General features: G+C 38.4%; 2 protein-coding genes across 4 annotated transcripts; both read right to left on the bottom strand.

Annotated features, from left to right (window-relative positions):
* Positions 1-8,475: 8,475 nt before the first annotated feature.
* edl (ETS-domain lacking) lies at positions 8,476-16,730 on the bottom strand. Its single transcript, XM_020945632.2, has 3 exons — positions 16,586-16,730; positions 15,036-15,775; positions 8,476-9,341 (listed from the first exon to the last, which is right to left on the bottom strand). The coding sequence occupies exon 3, from the start codon at positions 9,332-9,334 to the stop codon at positions 8,795-8,797; it is 540 nt and encodes a 179-aa protein (XP_020801291.2). The 5' UTR covers positions 9,335-9,341; positions 15,036-15,775; positions 16,586-16,730; the 3' UTR covers positions 8,476-8,794.
* Positions 16,731-17,187: 457 nt separating this feature from the next.
* Positions 17,188-18,096, bottom strand: LOC110178504 (uncharacterized). 3 transcript variants are annotated; one of them, XM_086837786.1, is made up of 5 exons: positions 17,900-18,096; positions 17,763-17,846; positions 17,621-17,706; positions 17,428-17,563; positions 17,188-17,361 (listed from the first exon to the last, which is right to left on the bottom strand). In XM_086837786.1, the coding sequence occupies exons 1-5, from the start codon at positions 17,967-17,969 to the stop codon at positions 17,270-17,272; spliced, it is 468 nt and encodes a 155-aa protein (XP_086693912.1). In that variant the 5' UTR covers positions 17,970-18,096; the 3' UTR covers positions 17,188-17,269. The 3 variants fall into 3 exon arrangements, with proteins under 3 accessions (XP_086693912.1, XP_020801314.2, XP_020801313.2); XM_020945655.2 differs by having other exon boundaries at positions 17,428-17,706; positions 17,909-18,083; XM_020945654.2 differs by having other exon boundaries at positions 17,428-17,706; positions 17,900-18,081.
* Between the last annotated feature and the right edge of the window lie 4,361 nt (positions 18,097-22,457).

Genomic DNA, 22,457 nt, shown 5'->3' with positions numbered 1-22,457 from the left:
AATAATTCCTATCAAAAGGTCACACCTAAGTCGATAAGAAATCGCTCATAATTTTGGTGCTGCCATACCTTGTGGTAGGTAAGCTGTAGTGTTGGTAAATGCGGACGCACTTAGCGCAAGATTTGAATTTGAAATACAGCCATGTTGTATTAAATGCTTTTTGGGCTTGACCTCATTCGGATTACCTTGATTTTTGCACGTGCATCCTGTTGCTTATTGGGGGAGCTGTCGTTAACCATATTAATTGTCTGTAGGCTTTTAAAGATTGCACCGAAAGTAATTGTTTTTATGGTTTTGAGAGGTTGATACTTTTAAGGTCAAGTTGTTTTTTATATATTACAGCAAAAGAATATTAGATAAGATTATAAAAATTAGAGCATTTGCTATAGAGAAAATATTCTGAGAACAGAGGAACATAGGAACATAGGTTCTGGTTTTTATTTTGAATATTTTATCTCTTTTTATTCAAAATATATATCAATTTCAAATGCAAATCAGTATGAATAACGATCTCATTTTTCCCCGTGTGATTGCATAATTATTATTGTTTTTTTTCGGGTATCCCACACGCCCATTATTTATATGCCGGGCTCTTAGCCAGCTGTCGTAATTGAATGATTTTCGATCGTTTCGGCAAGTGCTTTTGCTTCCTGTAATTTTCGGCGATTTGTGCTGCGTTCGATCCCTTTCGCCTTGCCAATTGATTTTCGGTCCTTGAGCTGACGAGGATCTCTCCATCTCCAGCTCCAGATCCATGGCCATTACCCATCTCCATCTCCATCTCCAGGCGGAGAGATCACGCTCCAGTGGTGCGATGCGGGCCGGGGTTGGGACTTGGTTGTTGGGTTCAACAGCCAAGAGAAGCAGCACCGAAAGAGAAATCTCTTGCAGCTTATGGCTTCCGTATGCGCCATGCCTCGCGCTCCACTGGCTGTTTTTCTTGCTGGGCCTTCAGTTTACGTTTTTGTGGCTTTTTCTGGCTTTCTGCAACTTCAATTACACCAGACAGACGCAAACAGATACAAATGTCTATTCTATTTCGCTTTGGTTTATTTATGCTGGCTCATTTTTCTCGACGACGACGGCGACGACGACGGCGGCTAGGCAAAATGTCGACGACTTATAATTCGAGCAGCGTGTAAGAAAGATTTTCCCTCCTTCTCGTTCTGCTCTCTGCGGTCCGTTGGTTTTTGCCAGCCATCGCAATCAGCGGCGGCTCCAAGGCGTGGCGGAGCTGCTGCTGCTGGAGCAGAGCAGTATCCCGATCTTTCCCAGCTCTCGGGCTCAGTCCATGGCCATTATATCTATCACCATCACGCGATATGTTCTCACTTGCAGCGAACCTCCAAGTGCCCATCATTCAACGTCATTTCAAGACACACAAAGAAATTAGAGTAGAGCTCAAGCTGTATCTTGTATCTTTAAGATATTATAAGGAGACATTATTTGGTTTTTAAATTGGTAATGAGATACTAAAGCTACAGATGTATGATTATTGGGAAGTGCTTACCCAGAAAGCAAGAGTTTAAAATTATAAATAAACATTTCTGCCTAATAATGTCCAACTTTTCATATTATCTCCCTTTTGAAAAATTGACCTCCTTTTCATGGTAATATATTTTTCATGGTGCAGAACCCATCGGTTGCAATTGCAGCTCAACTTCTCTACTGTTTTTTGCGCAATTAAAATTCCACAAATGCTTCTCGGAGGGCAGGAGGGGATTTCTGCGCACCCAGAGCCAGCGAAGGAATGCAAGACTGGCGCGCATGCGCCGGAGTCCGCAGTCCGCAGTCCGCGCAGTCCATCGTCTCGTTTGCAATTGTTGTTATCAGCCATGCGCCGAACCTGAAAAACTAGTTTCGATTGCCAGCTGAAGACAGAGGCGGTGTGTGGCCAATGCTCAGCGAAAAACTCAGAGAGGGAACGGGGGAAAAGGGAGAGAAGCTGGAGAAATGGGAAGTCTTCCAGGTCCTGGGGTATGATGGGATCTAAGATAAAAGAAGAGGAGATATTAACCCATCAAGTTTTTAAAATAAACATGAAAAACAAGAAGTTTAATTTATAAAAAACATTTTTTTAACAGTCTTTACATATATTTTAATTACTACAAAGTGAAGTAGAATGAAAGGTAATTTTATTTACCCTTGCAGAGTATTATAATTTTAGTTAAAAGCTTAAAACGATGTGAAGGAGTCATTTCCGACCCTATATTTCATATATATTATTGATCAGCATAAAAAGCTGAATCGATCAAGCCATCTTTGGGAGATAAAAAAATTTTAATTTTTTTGCAAAAATTTTTTGAACTACAAAATTTACATTGTTAAATGTAAAAAATTTATAAAAATTTTAATTTTCTTAAATTTAAGTTTCAGTATGCAGATTTATAAATTTAAGAAAAACTAGCATAGAACAGCTTTCCGAATTAAAATTAATGCATTTTTGGCCTAGTTATGACGTTCGAAAAACTGTGATTAATATTAAAAATGTTGATCTATGAAAATATTGATTTATAGTTCCTATAAGAGACAATTGGTGAGGGAGTCTTTTCCGATCCTATAAACTATATATATTCTTGATCAGCATGATCAGCCGAGTCGATCTAGCTATATCTGGAAGAAATTAATTTTTTTCAAAATTTTTATAATTTTTTTAGACGAAATTTTACATAAATAAAATTTTTAAAATTTGACAAAAATTTAAAATGCTATTTTTTTATAGCTGAATATGCAGATATGTTAACACTATAAAAACTAGCACAGAACAGCTAACCGAATTAAAATTAATGCATTTTTGGCTTAGTTATGAAGTTTTTAAACTTTGATTTGTTGAAAAAATTGTCATATAAAAATTTAAATAATATCGACTCAAAAAATGGTATAGTTTTAGTCAGAAGCTTAAAACGCTGTGAAGGAGTCATTTCCGACCCTTGATCGGCATTAAAAGCCAACTCGATATAGCCATATTCGGATAAAAACAAATTTTTCTACATTTTTTGAAAATTTTATAAGGGGTTTAAAATCGTTAAAATTGTTAAAAATTGATAAATTTGTAGGTTTTTTCTTACATTTTTTTTTGAGTATGCGGATTTATAACTATAATAAAAACTAGCATAGGACAGCTTTCCGACTTAAAAGTAATCCTTTTTTGGCTTAGTTATGACTTTTTTTAACTTTGATTTGTCATATAAAAATATCGATCAAATCGATTCTAAGAAAACAAAAATTTTTACTATGTTTATAACTAAAAAACGTAAGGTCAAATAAAAGATATTCCCCATGTCGATCATGTGTTTTAACCACATTCCTGGCTGGCGTGCTTTCTGTGCGAATTTCATGGTTGGGAAAGCCAGTAAAAGCCTCCTCTCAATGCCTCCTCGGCGCTTTTCTTTTGTTTTCTCTTCAGTTTTTTGTTGTTTTTCTTTTTTTGCTCTCTTCCAAAACTGGTTGTGCCAATTTATGGCCAACATAGCCGTGACTTTGTTCAAAGTTTTGCGAAAGTCAAGGTAAGAGGCACTGACTGCGGAAAGGGTTTCCCTTCGTTTCCTTTTTCATTGTATTTTTTTATTTTCAGAGTCTTCAATTGATAGTGTCTTGATTAAATAGGATGACAGAGAGAGGGGGAGGAATCTGGCGCGCTCATTAAAATTTATGCGCAGGAAACGGAAGTGCGGCAGACGACGAGCAGACGCAGACGCGCACACACGAGTTGCCAGTCTCTCTAGGCCTCCTCCTTGGAGCCTCCTTGGGCAGCCTTGTTGCCTCCAATCCACTCGCTTTGTGCCACAATCTTTGGCTATGCCAGCGGCGTGACAAACAGGCAGAAAGTGTCACTCAAATTGGCCGCAAAATTGAAAGTGATGACACGCCCACACAGTCACGTTGCCTTGCATAAGCAATTGAATGGTCGGGGTGGAGTAGGGTCTTTGAGGAGTTTATGGTGTGTCCACTGAGAGAAATATTTCTAGTAATTAATAAATTAATTTATTGTTAAAAATAGGGAAGAATAAATAGGCAGTAATAGGTAATGATTAGGTTACGTTTGCCATCTTAGAAGTATCTTTATATGCTTCCAGTGCCCCAGGGTCTTCCCCTCTTAATTCAAATGCTCGACTTCAGGACCGAATCATGAATGGTTTAAATGCATTAATTATTGTATTCATTCATGACACTTGTATCTATCAGATGAGCTGCACTTGTTCCCTGATGAAACTTATCCCCCACCTATGTATCTACACATATCCATGTGAACCCTTGGCCCCTTTGCCGGAGGGAGTTCTTCACACGAAGTTCGTTCCCATGAACTTGTTCTATGCATAACATATTCTCCCATGAATCTATCTCTAACGTTGTATCTGTATCTGTATCTGTATCTTACTGTGTGTGGGTCTGCGCTGGCAATGACAGTTTCTGCTGTGCGACTTCTTTTTCAGTTTTTGTCTTTTGCTGAGCATTTCCCTCAAGAAACAAATGCTTCACACACAGCTTTTCCAGCTCTTGAGCGTGGGAGTGAGAACCGAAAAAATAAAGAAATACAAGAAATAAATGAAAATAAAACAAGAAACCAGGCAGAAATCTGAGCCACTGTAGTTTCAAGTGCTCTTGAATTTGCTGAGAAGTCAGATATTTCATCTAACTTTGGGCCGGAAGTCGTCAAAGCCCACTGGGAGGCACTCTACATGAATTATAAACAATCCAATTGTTATTAGAATTTTGTAGAAATTTACTATAATCCAGGCTTAACCCGCTGAGGACCGCCCAAAGCTTATAAAAGAAATATTTCCATTCATCGATTCTCCAAAGGTAATTTTCACCCAGGGGTCTCCGTATTTGGTCTGTAGATACTTTATGGCATCCGCTTTTCTTTCAATCCCTTTAGTGACTCACCTGTGTGGAAAAGCGTGGGCCATAATGATGGGTTTTTCCACCATTAGTGTTTCCTATCGATCCGGGATCGTACATAAATTCAGTTTGTGAGATGCTGTTTGGTCTGATGTTTAGCATATTTCTTCTGGGGGGACTTCAGAACAAACAAACATGGACCCAAACAACAAGTGGCTATCCCCACACACAGCTTTGTGTGTGGCACCCAAAAAACTCTTTCCATATTTTCCTCTATATATTCAGGGTTCTTTATTGTTGATTCACTTCATTTGTTTATGCAGACGGAGTGAGAGTTTCGTGGGAAATATCGCGCCAGGGCGCAGGCAATGAACTAATTAAAAAATATATAACAGAGAGAAGTTATAGAGGGATCTAAGGGGGTTCTTTCTCTGCTGAGCCACTTGAAGAGTGGATATTTTTGGCCTAGTCATTTCCTATCCGAAATTCAATTACACTGAAGCCGGAAAAGCAGAGTAGAAAATCTGAAAAACGGAAGAGCAGCATTTCAACAAATTGGCAAAGAGAACTACTCCCAACTCCGACTTCAACTCCAACTCCAACTTCGATCCCGAAGCCCGGTAGCTGGAATTACTGTGCGGTCTTTGTGGCATTGTGTCGGTTTTCGGATTGGATTGGACTATCCGTCGTCCGGCTTCCGTTTGCTGTGTCCACTTCCGTCCGTTTTTATTGTTTTCGCACCTCGCCTTCCGTTCGCTCGTCCGCCTTTGCGCCAAGCGGATATTCTACTTTACATAAGCGGCATTTCCTCAATTTTCCCGGTCTTTGTAGCGATTTATTATTAGTTGTATTTTTGTTTTGATCAGTGCATTCGCAACGCTTGGATATAGTAAAGCTGATCGAATGGAAACTCTACCTATCAGAGTAAATATACTACAGGTTAATGGGAATTTCTAACTATATTATAATGGTATATCAAAAGGATATCAAAGACTATAAAAAGCACCATCTTTTGGTAGAAAACTCCAAGCATTTACTACAGAGTTTAAAGGTTATTTTATAATATATCTCAAATTCAAGGAATTCCCCTCAGTTCAAGACTCCCTTTTAGTTTTTTGAAAACTGCAGAGGCGTCAGCTGTTGGACACGAACATGGAATGTGGATGTGCATCTTCTCTGGACTGCCGTGTGCCCCTTGTCGTGGCATGTGTCAGGTTGCGACATCTGTTTTGTGCCCGATCTGGTTCTGTTTGGGTTTTGAGTTCGGCTTTTCGAGTGTTTTACAAGGTAAGCGGGTCTCTCTGGCTCATTTGTCTCGCTTCCTTTGTGCCACAGTCACAGTCACATCCGTGGGCACATCCCCCGGATGCTTCCCTGGAAAGTGAACTGAACTGAAAACTGAACCCAAAATGCAAACTTACAGATACGCAGCGAAATGCAGAGCGAAGCATCAAGCGCCAATGTATCGCAGTATCTGTATCTGTATCTGTATCCGTGTATCTAGGCAGCTGCTCTGGCTCTGTTCATTCATAGAAGATACAAATAAAGAGAGAGAATAAAACTACAAACCCAAAACCCAGACCCATACCCATTCCGAAAACTGAAATGAAATGAGCGGATGCACGGGCGGATGGAGCGCTTTGAATTTGTATATTTTCCATCGCCATCCCACTCACGGATGTATCTTTGTATCTTTGTATCTATCCGGGTTCTATTTGACTACCGATGCTGATTATCGTTATCCGTTATTGTTATTGCTATTGTTATTGCCATTGTCATAATTGTTCCGTTTTTTGCAATGCAATGGGGAACTTTTTTCGGATCCAACACGAATAGATTGGAGGTACTCCCCCGAATTTGGTTGTTCTTTTTTATATAATAAAAAATTAAGGAAATAGGAAAACATAACTTCCTGCACAGTAGTTGGAATTTTCTTTTATTTCTTTAACTTGGTTTGCTCTTATTTATTTTCCTCATAACACATATGGAAATTATAGAAACTCTTCCCTAATTACCAAGAAGTAACTCTCGGCTTCCCCCCAAAAAACGAATGTTTACAAATATTTAATTTAATTTGTTTACTAGTAAGTGTATTCAGTTTTGGTCCCCCCAAAAATGTAAACTGGGTTAGGAATTTCTCTCCCCTTTTACCCTAAATTTACTATAAAGTAACTCCAGTTTAACCAAAAATTGTTCAAGGTTTTCTTCTATGATTTCTCCCCCAATTTTTAGATATATTTACTGTAAACTTCAGTTTTCCCCCATTAATCACACAGACGAGAAAAGTCTTTGGAAAATAAACACTTTTGGGCTGATCTATGTATGGCCAGGGCCTAAACAAATGTTAGCATTAACTTCTGGCCAAGAATAACAAAGAGTTTATTGCACTTGTCTAGGTGTGTGTGTGTGTCGGGTACATATATATTTATATATATCTAGTTTTTTTCAGAGTTGGAGGCATTTGTTGGGACTTAATGATGTGCTAATTGGGCAAGCGTATTTCACTTGTCAATGCCAGAGTTTGTTGGGGAGAATTGTGAAAGACATAAACAGAACATTAAGTCCAAAAAAAAGAGAGCGGAATTGCTCAAGACCCGTGCGGTGCCTTCTTATGGGATTACCTTAAAAGTTGTTTCACAAATCGGAGGAAAAATGGTTGAGTAATGAGAGTGTAGAGTTTGGAGTGTGTTAAGCCGTATTACTGTAGATATAAGAGCCTATTTTCTATTTATTTTAAATCACAAATATTCCTAAAGTAAGAAAGGAATATATATACCGCTTCAATTTTCAATTGAATTATCGAATTGAATATAAAATCGAACTTAACTAGGCTTACAATGTTCGCATTCTTTGAATCGATATTTAACATTTTTATATGGAAAATCACATTTTTAAAAACTCATAACTAAGCCAAAAATCCATTAATTTTAATTCGGATATTTTTTCTGTGCTAGTTCTTATAGGATTAACAAATCTGCATATTCAGTTTTAACATTTTTTAAATTTCAATTTTTGTCAAATTTTAAAAATTTTATTTAAGTAAAATTTTGCCTAAAAAAATTTTAAAATTTTGAAAAAATTAAATTTCTTCCGGACATAGCTAGATCGATTCGGCTGTTCATTATGATCAAGAATATATATGACATATAGGTTCGGAAATGGTCCCTTCACTGTTTTTGAAGCTGCTGACTTAAATTACAATACCATTTTTTAGCCTATATTTGCCAATATTTTTATATGACAATTTTTTCAACAAATCAAAGTTAAAAAAAACTCAAAACTAAGTCAAAAATGCATTAATTTTAATTCGGAAAGTTGTTCTGTTCTAGTTTTTATAGGGCTAACAAATCTGCATATTCAGTTTAAACATTTTTTGAATTTCAATTTTTGTCAAATTTTAAAAAGCTGATTAATGAAAAATTTTGCCTAAAAAAATGATAGAAATATGGAAAAAAATAAATTTCTTTCGGATATAGCTAGATCGAATCTCCTGTTCATGCTGATCAAGAATATATATGATTTATAGGGTCGGAAACGACTCCTTCACAGTGTAACAAGCTTCTGACTAAAGTGATAATACCTCTAAAAGGGTTTAATTACTGTAACATTTCCCATTAAAAAAACACACTTTCATTCAGTTATAAAATTTCATTTTATATATTTTCCATCAGATGCATACTTAAACAACTAATAGGACAGCATTTTAACTTCACTCTTGGTTATTCTCATTATATAATATGCCAGTTTCTCCTTTGTTCCAAAATTCATATTCAAAGGGAGAAAATATTCTTGAGAGCTAATCTTTGACAACATTAGAAATGCAGGATACTATGGCTAGGACTTAACCGACGAGAGCTCTAAGGACTAGGCTTTACAACTACACAGAACTAAGCTAATATTAACCTACAATCCTAGAGATATGTACAACCAGTGAGGGATGAATCAGGATCCATTATCCCTGCGAGAGCAGGGCCATAGCCCGGGCCAATCGCACACGAAAGTCCCGGTAGAGCATCTTGCCGCCGACGGGGACGCGGCACAGGTACATGTCCAGGCTCATCAGGCACAGAGCCTTGCCGTTCATGGGGAACTTCTGGGGCAGCTCGGCGGTGACCTCCAGTCCCTCGGAGACAGCCATGTTTATCAGCCACTTCCACACATCCGCTCGCGTCCAATCTCGGGGATCCAAGGGCAGGCCATCGGATCCCATGGGATGATGCAGCAAGGTGCTGCCATCCTCCAGGAGTCGGTTGTTGTTGTCATCGGAGGAGGAGGAGGCGGAGGTGGCAGAGGTGACAGCGGAGGCGGAATTGGCACTTATCAAGGTCATGCCGCCACGACACTTGTCCAGCATTTGATAGGGATGATGGAGGTGTCGCTTGGACGAAGGAGTGTTCCCGCCACTCCACAGATCCTGGCCAGCATTCACCTGGGACAAATCCAGGGGCGGCACACGTCCGGCGTATTTCGGGTAGCTCGATTCCACTTGCATTGCGATACTGAAAAGCACTGATAGAGAGAGGGAATCGCTGATTAATAAACAAGTACTATATACGTGACTCATGGCGGAGAGGTTAGTGCAACGGAAGTGCTTTCACAAGCCAGCAATTGTTTTAATCGCAAAAACAGCAACGCGAAACAAAAGCAACTGTATAAATACAAATAATAATAATAATACGCATACGCCGCGTTGTACGGCATCATAAGTGTGTTGACCTGATCTCTATAATGGGTATAGAGTATCTACGATTAGTAACAAGGTGTGCCTAGACTTTGGTTGTGGAAAATAATAAATATTTAAGCCTTGTCCGTTCGTGTCCGTTAATGAGAATATGCCTCTACTGCTCAGAGACCATAAGAGCTAAGCCCACCAAATTTGACATCAGCATTGTCTTAAGTTTCCCGAATAATAAATAATAATCATTCCAATTAATGCTGAATTATTTTTCCCTTCGTTTAAAACATAAATTTGCCTTAAAAAGAGCATCAAAAATTCTTGAAATATTTCCAGAAAACATATATATTTTGAATTGATATTTTGTTATTAAATCTGACCTTGTTTGCCGGCGGAATGGGCGGTATCGTTAGCGGATCGAGGCGGGGCACACGCGAAAGGAAGCGCTGAATAATCATTACTCGCGGCTGTCATATCGATCGCCGGTCACATTCCGGTGCAGATTGGAGGGAGGGGAAGCGGCAGATCGGGGTGGAGGGGAGATCGGTGGAAATCGGCATGTGGCTGACATAGAAACACTGGCCAGGCTGCCGCGATTACGATTACAAACAAAGCGGGGAACAGGTCAAAAGCAGAGCGGAGCGGAAATAATTACCAGCCCAATTGGCAGCTGCGAATGTGCCGAGCAAAACAAAGAGCCCACCAAATGGGAACCGGGGTTAAAAAATAAAAAACACAACAAGCGAAACATCCGCCGACGGATCATAAAAGGTGTCAATGCGAAATGTGGGTAAGAATGGAAATGGGAATGGAAATGGGAATGGGAATGGGAATGACAGCGGAAGCCCCGGGCTGCGATTTCAAGCCTCGCCAAAAGGGAACCTTTAATAGTTTTCCGGAATGAAACTTCACCGGGGAACCCCATCGGAGCTTCCGCTCAAGGAAATGCGTAAGGAGTCAGCGTCTCCGTCTTGGGTATAATTTTAATTACACAGTTCGTTGGCATTAAATAGCTTTCAAACAAGTTCCCACGAAATATGCTCAAGTTCAGAAAATATAAACAACAAATCGGGGGTAGTCTTTCCTACATTGTATCAAGGAAACGAGATCTTTATATCAAAGATATTACAAATTTAAGGATCGTTGCCTGGGGAAGTGAGCCTTGGACAGATTGCCTCTTCTGAAGTGATTCTTCTTGAAGGAAATAATGTTTTTTAAATCAATTTATACTTTTGAGATCTTAAAACTACATTTTTTTGTAATAAGTTTTTTTCTTTAATAAGTTTCTTAAGAAGATATAGAATATCTTAAGGTTTTACTATGGTTTCTGCTCTTAAGTGCTTTGATTAAACCCTCTTAGAACTCTCTTATATCTCTATTTATATCCAAAATAGAGTGCAGTTGCATATAAAAACTATTTCCATATCATATCTTTGACTAAACCCACTCCTTTGTAGTCTTAAAACCAAAGGGTGAGAGTGACTCATGCCAGCGGATGCCATAAACTTAAACGAAGACCCAGTAAAGCGACATTTTAGACACCATTAGAAGGGAAATAACAAAGCCCTCGAAATCGGAAAAGTCTCCCCCCTGATGGGAGAATGACCCATTAAGAATCTCCACTAAGTTCTAAGCAATCTTCAGGCGGTCCTCAGCAGGCGAACTACATAATTGTGGCTGTGCCCTGTGAATTCAATTATTTCATTTCAATTTTTAAATGAAAAATAAGGCAAGCCACCCATGGGGGCAAGTACACCGAGAGAAAGTGTATGAAATTCCAAAATGATCAATTATTATTAAACAAAGTAAAATTTGATCAAGTATTAAATCAATAAACTTTCCCTATTAAATGACACTTCATTACTTTATAAAGAAAATCATTTAATAAGATTTAAAATTAAATAAAACCCCTCATTTAAATTTAAAATAAAAGCCACATCTTTTTTGTAGTAATATTTCTCTCTGTGTAGAACAACTTCCGCCTGTCTTAGAAGCCAATGAAAACACTTGAAGTACATTTTGGGTTTCCCACTCCCACGCTCTGAGAGGGAGGAAAAGCGTGTGAAAAGCAAAATGGTTTGCCAAATGGAATTCCATCTGCGGGGTTTCCGTTTTGATCAGTGATCGCTCTGGCTTTAAGTCTGATTAATACAGAATAATGTTCTATTAATATATAAAAATTAATGTATAGAATATAGAATATCCGAGTTGAGGGAAATAGTTAACTCGTGCTCAGCACGCGTCGCTTAAGAAAAAGGAAACGAGCAAAAGGAAAAGGGAAATGGAAATGGAAGTGGGAAAATGCGCTTCATGGTTTTCAGTTACTATTCGGTGGACAAAAGTCAATGGCAGGAAGTGCAACGTCCGCCTGCGCACAAACACACACTCACACTCACTCACACACACAGAAACAGGATGCGCATCCCCCGTTCGTAATTCCTTCTTTTTTTTGTGCGTTTCAAGGAAATGCCCCTGTAGAAAATAAATGAGGAAATGCGCCACAGCCACAGTTTTAATTACATTCACGAAAAATATATACATATGCGACTTCTTCGTGCTACTTAGTAGCTGCCACTAAGCCAAAAGAGAACTTTAAGTGTGCAAAAGACAAGGCAATGCGAACGTAAAAAATCGTAATTTGAAGTTCGTAAAAATGACGCGTTTCCTGTCATTTGGCGAGCACTTTAAGTGCGTAATTTGCTATCCGCCAAATATATGTGTGATTCTCCAGTCTTGAGTCTTGAGTGTCGAGTGTGGTGTGTGGTGTGTGGTGTGCGGGGTGTAGTGTGTGTATCTTGTCTGTTTTTGTCGGCCGTCATTCGTCCGTCCGTTTGCCGGGTGTTTATGCCCCACAATTTCCTCTTTCTCCAGGCGACGACCCACCGCGTTTCATCTTTCTGAGCGGCTTCCGTTTTTGCCGAAACGGATTCGTTTTGGGTTTTGGTTTCGGTTCGGAATTGGAATTGGGATTCTTCTGCGAGATCTGTGGCCAAGGTTGACATGATGACAGCTCCCCATAAATAGGGATTTATTAAACAAACAACAAATTATATATAATTTTCGAGATATTTCTGGAAGATGAGCTGAGCAAAAGGTCTGGACAATTATTGGTCAACAGATATAGAGGAAGTATAGGTATCTCTATTATAAATTTACTACAATACTTTAAATTATTTTGAATATTATGTATACAAAATATTATTATAAAGTATCAAGAATTTATAAAGAATTCTTATACCTTTTTAAACCTATTATGACCAGTAAATATGAATAAGTTTTGTCTCTTGTATCCCCAAGGTATTTCTTTAAAGAAATTGAAGTTGAATATTAAAGAAATTACTTTTATGTATGTAAATATAAATATATTTAACAAAATTAACCTAGTTTCTCCTATTAACAAATTGAAATATATCGATATATTACCCCTTACAATCAGAGCATAGAAAACTAAGGCCTTAAGCAATTTAAGCCCATATCTAGTGTAATTTTTTCTTGACTTTAATTATCATTGTTTGTTAATTTGTATGTGTCTTTTGATTTTTATTTTCTTGGCCATCTTTCAAGGCAATAAACTCGTTCGTTCGTTCGTTCATTCATTGGAGGCTGCATCAGGCGACAGATGATAATCTGCTGAATATTGTTAAAAATAAACATAGACGGGCAGCAACCGAACCGGATTCCATTTATGCACATGCTGCTCTTGTAGTTGATTTTTATTTCTCTTTTTTTAGTGATTTTGCTGTTGTTGTTGTGACGTATGTTTGCTGATATTACAAATCATGTAACGCCATCGAGGCAGCAAAATGCGAAAATGCATCGTCTGCCTGACGTCTGCTATCGCTGTCTCTGTTACGCTGTCGCGCCATCTCTGTCTGTCCATTGAAGAGAAAAAAAAAACATCAGTCCCATTCATCATTTCCCCCCAGTGGCACTGAGAGAAATAACTAGGTGAGTTGTAATAATAAAGAAATTGATTGGAATGTTAAACACATGGATATCCTGCTTTATACATTTATATTTTAATTTATACGTTAATTTAGACATCAACTTTAATAAAATATAGTTAATAAAATAAATTTCAAATACATTTATTAATGTGCAAGTAAATACCAAATAATTCTTTTTTAGAAAACTTTGTGAGTTCAGGTCTTTAAAAATTCAAATATTTATTATAAAAATTTGTTAAAAATTGTTCTTAAAATTTTTAAAAATTATTTGAGTATTTCTTTTGAATTTATTGTACTTGCTCTACCCTGATATTTTCTCTCAGCGCCCCTCAGTGGCCCCCAATGTGTGATGGACGGATGTGTGACGACTTTCGGTCTTGTTGTCGCTGATGCGTTTAAAAATATAAGTACGGCGTCGGCCAAATGGCGCCAAATGCATTTCGAATCGGTCTTTTGGGTCTTGTTCTTGTCAAATGTAAATTAAAATGAAAGCAACTACAAATGGAGGAAATATATACTGCATTTGCCTCTCGCACGTGTCTATCAGAAGCTCCCCGCTCCCCACCCTTGGGTCAGCAGCAGGAAGTGCCTTCTTTCTTCGGAACTCCAAAGTGCTTATCAAAGTTTTGCCACAGTCAGAGGTTTGTCATTTCCTTCCTCCGCCAGAGAGCTGCAAAGCTGAGTCAGCTGGGAAAATTAATTAAGCGGGCGAGGCCAGGTGCAGCTGCTGTTCGATCCTGCAGCTGCAAAGATTGCACAGAGAAAAGAACCCCCCGACCACATCCTTTGCGCATGCGCGCGCATTTACTCAGGAGCAATAAGGAGCACAGGCAGAACGCCAGAATAACCGAGAAACAGGGCAATAACAACCACATAACACACATTGCCAGGGAAGCCACCATGAAATCCAACAGAATGCATCTTTATCGAACTTGGCCACAAAATTTCAGTTCGGTTTCCATTTGCAGCTGCCGTCTTGGCATTTTAAGTGTGGCTTTTGTAAGGACACACAGAGAAAGGAGAGGGTTCTAAGGAAGGATCTTCGAAGTGAACAATACAATAATATATTCTCAAATCTTTGGGATATATAATATAACTTACTTTTCATTATGTAAATATCCTAGATCCTATCCTACATTTGATCATATTTCAGATATTTCACATATAAGATAAACGTTCAATTATGAGTTCAATCTCTCAACAAACTAGAATTTATTTCAGTGCTTAAACCTTTGTGGTTGCCTTTGTTTTATATTTTGTAACAAAAGAGGTACATTTAACCAGTTTCCTTGACTACTACATTTTCCCTGGGCTAAGACAAGCTTAACAACCAACTCAGTTGGAAAAACTCTTCATTAACTTTCAATTTGCTGCCCATTTTCGTTTCAAGAATGGGATTTAAAAAAGGAAAAACTAAAGTTTTGGAGGTCAATTAGCCAGAGTCACATCAAAACAGACAGACTATAAAAGCCAAGTTAACTCGAAAAACCTTCGGCATGTTTTCGACTCTGCGAGTGTTAATGAGGGCCATAATGAAAATATATGTATATACAGTATGTAAACCGACTTACCTTGATCGAAAATATGGTAATCCAACACTTGTATTTGTGTCTTGCGAATCTTCCGTCGAGGCTTTCCAAATTTTATATTCGTTCGCGATTTGTTTGGATTTTTGTGGTTTGGTTTTATTTATAGGTTTGAATTTGCTTTTGCAAATGCACTTTTCTCGGTAGTTTTTATTCTCTCTAGCTCTCTCTATAGGGGGGGCTTGTATCTGTATCTCTCGGATACGTTTCACAATGTTTCGCAGCAAGTAACGTATTTTTCACGCTCTGAACTACTTTTCTACTATTTCGCTGCGGCGTTCGAGTTTTGAAAGTTTCGCTGCAATTGGCTACGTTTTTCACTTAACGCGGGAATTGTTTGGGTTTCTGTTTTATTTATTTGTATTTTTCTTTTGGGTGGCAAATCCAGTTTGCCAGTTGCACTGCGAAATGTATCTTCGTGGCCTGGCGGATGAGTGAGTAATGCGGCGACGACGACGCACACTGCAAGAGTATCTGTATCTGTATCTGACGGCGGACTGGAAGTATCTGTATCTGTTCGCGCGCTCTGTTCAACTGATTTCGATCGTGCTCGTGCAGCGGGTTTTGTTGAAACGCTCTCTCTCTCTCTCTATCTATCCCTCTCTCTGCGCGCATGCTCTTTGCAGTTGTTTCTCTCGGGTCTCTCTCTACCATATCTCTCAGCTGTTTTCTGTCGACAGCTGTGGACATGTTCGTAGAGATCGTAAATATATATGTTATATGTACTGAAAAAAAATTAAAGAAATTTTAACCAGTTGAAATATTAAATATAAATATTTAAGGTATTAAAATTTATAAAAAAAATTTATTAATATAGAATTAGAGGGAAACCATTTTTAAACAATTGTTTCAGGCCTAATTTGCCAAGTAATAATCCCTACAATTTGTGCAGCTATAAAGTGGCTTCTCACTAAATTCCCACTTGATAATTTTATACATTATATTATTTTAATTTAAATTATAAATACAATTATAAACATTATTACTACAGTGTACCTTCCGACCCGCATCTTTGTCCCCTTTTAAGCTGATTGAGTCAACATCTGAGGTCAATGGAAGTAAAGTTCCCCGGGGTTCAAAATACAGGAGAAAACAATGAAGGTCCCTTGGCCTATAGAAAAATATGTGGGTTAACTTTAGCTCTCAATGTGTGTACGTTTTTTGTTAAAGGATTAAGAGATTTTAAAAGCGGACTTTAAAGTATTTTCCTGTATTAAAAGAGGATTTAAAACAGAAGGTAGAATGGAGAGAAAGGCCGTTCACAGGGTTAATCTATGACCCAGAATAATGCTCCTAAATCCCTACAGAAAGTGTCTTCAAGTTTTCATTTTTAAAATACAATTCATTCTGTGAATTTATTATAAGAAATATAAGATTTCCCCTCACTCAGTTCACAACTCTTCGCCTTGACTTTGTCACTCAATTTATCACAATTTCCAATTACCATTTTTCAGAGATTTATCATTCACTCACTCATTCATTCAGTTATTCAGTTCTGTGAGTAGATGAATGATTAATTTTTTTTTGGAACCTACCTAATTATTCGGCGAGTAATTACAGGAAATCCTTTTCCTGTCGCGCACTGAAAAGCATTTTAATGTAAAAGGCATTCGGTGGCTGCCTCACACGCATGCCAAGGGGAGATCCTTTTCTTTGTTGTTTTCCCTTTTGGGGAGATCGCAGCATATGGCCAAGGATTTTGTGGTATGAGTCCCGACATGTGTCTGGAGCTGTCAAGTGCCGAATCCTTTTGCCCCACGCGTGAACGGAGAGATCATGCCGATGATCGAGTTACGCCAACTTACTGGGAATCCTTATCCTTCAATCCATCCATCGATCGATCGAGTTGCAGCACGCGTACGCCCAAAAAAAGAGATCAGGATTCGGGACTCAGGACTCGCTACTCGAATGCCAGGGCAGATGTTACACCTCCTGCCTTTTGAAGCGGTGTCCTGTTGCGATCTCAAGTGCATCTAATGGCTTGTTTATCAGCATCCCTCATCCCCGATCGCTGGCCAAATAAATTGAGAGTAGGTACCATTGGTAAAAAAAAATCGTTAATTGATTGTGGCGACCGTCTAATCATTTCTAATTGCAAGGCGAAGGACCCATAGAGATCCTCTCAGATAAGCTACACTTACAAAAAACTAACAGGACTTTAACATTTAATACATTTAAACAAAATTTAGAATATGCAATAATATAAATAAGTAAGTCAGTTAAACGTTTTCCATAAATTGATTGGTCTCCTTGTTGGCATTTTCCTTTCTGTAGTTTACCAGATGAGGCTTAACCAACCTCGTTTTGCGGTCTAAAGAATAAAACAATTTTAAAATACAAGTTTTAAATAAATAATATAACAAAGAGTATTATTTACCTTTAACATTTCCTGGCAATTTTTGCTGTTGTGCCCGTCGAATTCTTTCTTTGGCATTTTCCTGAACCTTGGACTCCTTAATCGGTTCCAGGACCTTCTCTACTTTAGCTTCGATAACTGGTTGTAGTTCCAAACTCTGAAAGTTGAGGGGCACCTCCACTTTATTCTTCTCAAGATCTTCTTGATCAATTACCTTCTCCGGCTGGACCTCCTTCTCAGGAACTGTCTGGTCTTGGTTAACTGGCTCATTGGGCCAGGAAAGGAATTCCCTTACAGCGGCTACAAATTTATATAAATTTATTTATCACAAATATTATTTCTACATAAAAACTCACCGTTCAGTTCAACTGGACAATGAGACTTGGCCACTGACTCATGATGGCCAAAAATCCCTTCCAAAGCCTCTATATTGAGCATCACTAGGAATAGAGCATTATTAATGCCTTCCAGGGAAGGATATCTTTGTGCTTACAAGGCATACCCCACACACTAGACAGGATCATCAGGGAAAATAGAAAAATAGGTGTCCAAACGGGCAGCATCTTGAATCTCAGGAATTATATTCTCTAATAACTTATGAATAGTGAGAGTTGGAAACTGTATAGAGTTATATTGATAGACTTGACCAGGCCTGCCCTATATTTAGAATATTTTATTCCTATTTAGGTTTCTATATATGTTTTGCTCAGTGTCCTTACAGTTAATCCCCACACATGTGTGTATGATGAACCCAATCCTGAACAGCTGCCTCTTGCAAAGGATCTGACATATCTTCCCTTCTATTGTCTGGTCTGGCCATGAATCGGCATTTGAATCTCCAAGAGAAGGCGATAAGAATCACCTACCTCCGGGACAGGATGTGTGCAATGAGAGTTGCCAAAAAAGAATAATAAAACCCAACTTCTCTCCGTTCGAAAAAGGATGTTTACTTAGGCTCACGTACGTGACTCTGTGAGGTAATTTCAGTGAGTCCGGCTGATAATTACGATTGCCTTGGATATATTTGCTTAGCCTTGTTGATTTTCAATTACGTGCCTGAGTCCAGAAACCAGATTCTGTGTTTGTGCATAAATTGCCAGCCCAAAAGGAAGTTAATCCCTCTCCCCGCGTTCGATAGTTATAATTTACACATCTGGCAGATGGCTGAGCATGGGCATGAGCTGGGGAGCATCGCGTGCCTTGGATATATCCCAAAAATATCCAACCCGATGTCTGGCTATATATAGAGCTAAAACCACCCCCGAAAACTAAACGATTTACGAGTCTTGGAGTCATTAAAGATCTACGAGAAGGAAGAGATATATACAGAAAGTTGAGGTTGGGCTGTGCCGGGCGTGAGCAAGTTAGTTATAGTTATTTTTACGATCGCACAGAGAGGGATTTCCCCCTACATAATCCCAAAACAGGCAGCAGCCTCCCTGCGTTTTATTAGCACTTTCCCCGGGGCTATAAATCAATAAACAGATTGTGTGGCATATCTTCAGCTAGTCATAAAGTTTTCAGCGTTTTCTTTTCCTTCGGAGAATTTCTCGCCGGGCAGCTGTCCCCTAGTCTCTACTACCAGGGGTTTTCCGACTTTCCACAACTGAAATCTTATTAAAAAAACAGAAAAGAAACATCAGAATCAATCAGAAAAAGAATCAAGTAACCGTAAATAAAAAGTAAGGAAAAAAGCTGAAAAAATAAGACGCGCTCGTAAAGAAACTGGCGCAACACAAACATTTCCAAAAACGAAAATGCCACACAGCCTGCGAAATGAAGAAAATGCACTGGAAAAATTTATAATTACCTAAATTTTGTAATATATTTTAGGTTGGTTTTCTTAAATTATAAAGTTGCTATGAGAGCTATCAAATAAATCAAAAGAAAAGTATATTTAGATATCAGTTTTCCTCTCTTAAAAGGTAGCTTCAAAAGAAAGTATTATCAGTATCTCTGGGACGGTAAAAATGGGATATTTTTTTTAACTTTATTGCTTTTAAAATTTTAATAAAAGCTAATTTAAATGAGGCAAAAAAAACCCCTTTGTGGTAAGAAGTACGAATCCGGCTAGCTTATAATTGCTCAAGAAATGTATTAAAAATATTGTTAGACAAATGCAAGTCTCGGAATTGTTTTATATTAATTTTTCCTATATATTTTCCCAGAGTGCCTCTCACAGATTCCAAGACAAGATCTTTGCCATGGAAGAGCTGGTAAACTGAGAGAGAGATTCGAATACCAAAGACTGTAAACCGTACACTGAATACCACCGAATACCTCTGGAGACCGGAGACCGGAGACAATAGGGCAACAAGCCACAGATACAGTCGACTTCCGCTTTCGTTTCATAAATTCGGATTAAGGCATTTTCAAATGATAACAATGAACGTAAATAAAGAGAGAACGACGGTGAAGAAATGCTCCGTGAATCTGATTAACGGGCGCTCACAATGGCAACTTTACGTACTTACTTACTTACTTACAAAACGTGTCACGTAAATGCCCATCGCCGGTGGTGGTCGGGCAGTAAAACCAAATTAAACCCACAACGACATGACCAAGAACAATCCGCAGCAGCCAAGCCGAGGAAAGCTCAGCACACACAGATTGTCTTGGAAATATGGGAAAATTCCTAATGGGAGCGATGCTTCTTTGTCAGTTAAACCACTTACAGAGATCTTTCAGCTTCAAGATCACTTTTTTTGTGGGCGGATCGAGAGGGAATAGGAGGCAGGAAGGTAGAATTTATGTGCAGGTAGGGGAAGTACCTCAAGGGGGTAGATACAAAATAAAGTAAACCATTTAATAAATAATAAATAATACAAGGGAAAAAACTATTTAACAGAGAAATCAGTATGAAAAAGTACAATGGCTGTTGCCATATCATAAATATCATAAGATCTTCCCTAATGAATTATTTATAAATTGTTATCATTCCTAACTAATTTACATTTTGTAAATATTAAGATCTAAGGCTTCTTTTAAATTCTATATAATTATTTATTTTTGTATTTTTATACCCTTGCAAGGGTATTATAATTTAAGTCAGAAGCTTAAAACGCAGTGAAGGAGCCACTTCCGACCCTATAAATCATATATATTCTTGATCAGCATCGAAAGTTGAATCGATCTAACTATATCCGGAAGTAATCTATTTTTTTCAAAATTTTTATAATTTTTTTCGACCAAATTTTACTTTAATCAAATTTTTAAAATTTGACAAAATTTGAAATTTATAAACTTTAAAAACTGACTATACAGATTTGTTAACACTATGAAAACTAACACAGAACAGCATTCCGAATTAAAATTAATGCATTTTTGGCTTAGTTATGAGTTTTTTAAACTTTGATTTGTTGAAAATATTGTCACATACAAATATCGATTTAAAGAATTCGAATTTTTTAAACTTAGTTATGATTAATTTCTGATTCTACCCTATAATTCAATAGCAAAATACTAGCATATTTAAACATCGGCCTCTCAAGTTAGTTTCTTTTCTTGGTTTGTTAAAAAATATGAAAAATTCCCAAGGAAAACCATTTCCCCAGTCTAAATCCAAAAGTAAAGCAGAAAATTAAAAAGTAACTTGGCAAATACCTTTCGGACAACCAAACACAAAGCAAGGACAATGGATTGATGCCAATCGACATCCCGCAGATGCCTGGAAACTCTGAATGAATGGCTCGACGAATTTGGCAAATATTTGAGCCTAGACAATTGCATTTCCTGCCCAAGTGTGCATCCCGTTCGCCAAACAACAACAGCACATGGGATTAGGTCCTGTCACAGGAGCAGGAGCACGAATCATCTGTTGCTTCAACGTCGAAGGCTTCTTGTGAGCCCCGGAAACGGGAATGGGATCAGGATTAGTAATGGGAAATGGTATGGGGGAATCCCGAGGAGAAGGCGCGTACTCTGTACACAAACAGGAGCAGGAGCAGGGGAAAGGACGAGGCAGATGAGGAAGCGAGAAGGAGCGAGGAGCTGGGAATTGTAAAAACAAATGTTGTCAAACAACAATAACAAGGAAAAGGATGTCCTGCTGAGCGGCACAAAAAGTGCGTAGAACGCTGTGCGTTTGCAATTAAAATTTCCAAACTGAGAGAAATTCTTATTAAATTGAAAAGAAATATCAGCATCACCAGCAAGGCGATCTAGACATGTCGGTATAGTGTGTTTCTTTAATATTAATTGCTATTTTTTATAGAGATTCATTTACGCTTCCTTTCTGATTTTTAGTCTAGTTCTTTGCTTTATATTTTTTATTTATTTGACCCAACTTTTAATAATATTGAAACGTATTTTATGCACATTATGATGGTTAATATTTTATAGTTTCAGAAATATCCAATAATTAATTTCCTTTGTAGTTTCTCCAAGTGCACCAATCATCCCGTCATCCCCTCCGCAGGACATGTGGCAAGGCAAACGCAGCGGGGGCAACCAAATTAGTTTCTCATTTCCAGGCAGTGTGAAATGCAGCGCAGGAAGCGCAAGGACCTGCAGCCGGCTGGCTCAATTCGATTTTAGGCTCGTCCGACATTCGGGGATTTTTGTTAAATTCTGGCGGCGCATTGTCCGCTCACGTCCAAAAGGGACAGGTACACAGGTCCCAAAATATTGCCAGTGATTAGTGACTTGTTATGGACCGGTGGCGATGGCGAGGAAACGCCTGTGGCGTTAATTGTTTGTCTCCGGCTCTTGGCTGTCCACGTCCTTTTGATTTGCACCGCCCTAAGAGGTTAATCTGGGCCACAGCGGAAGCGGAAACGGTGCCAGCAGTAGGCGGATATAGGAAGTCGGAAAGCGGAAGGCGGAAGCCGGACGGTCAGGAAATTAGTCGGAAAATTGTGTTTGGATTGTTTGCCATTGGAAGGATAATGCAGATAAATAGATGGATTAAGATGCAAGGATTTGAAGGCAGGGAACACTGAGATATATAGTTCAGTTGTGGATACAAAGATATAAGTTACAACTAGAAAGTGATTTACCTTATTATACCTCTAGTAGGGTCAATAAAAAGTACTCAATCACTTTTTGGGTTC

Source organism: Drosophila serrata, unplaced genomic scaffold (genome assembly GCF_035046125.1).
Source record: "Drosophila serrata isolate PLE 108 unplaced genomic scaffold, ASM3504612v1 contig_334, whole genome shotgun sequence".
Taxonomy (NCBI): Eukaryota; Metazoa; Arthropoda; class Insecta; order Diptera; family Drosophilidae; genus Drosophila; species Drosophila serrata.
The sequence above is the reverse complement of the archived record's forward strand: the minus strand, read 5'-3'. Positions and strand labels throughout refer to the sequence as shown.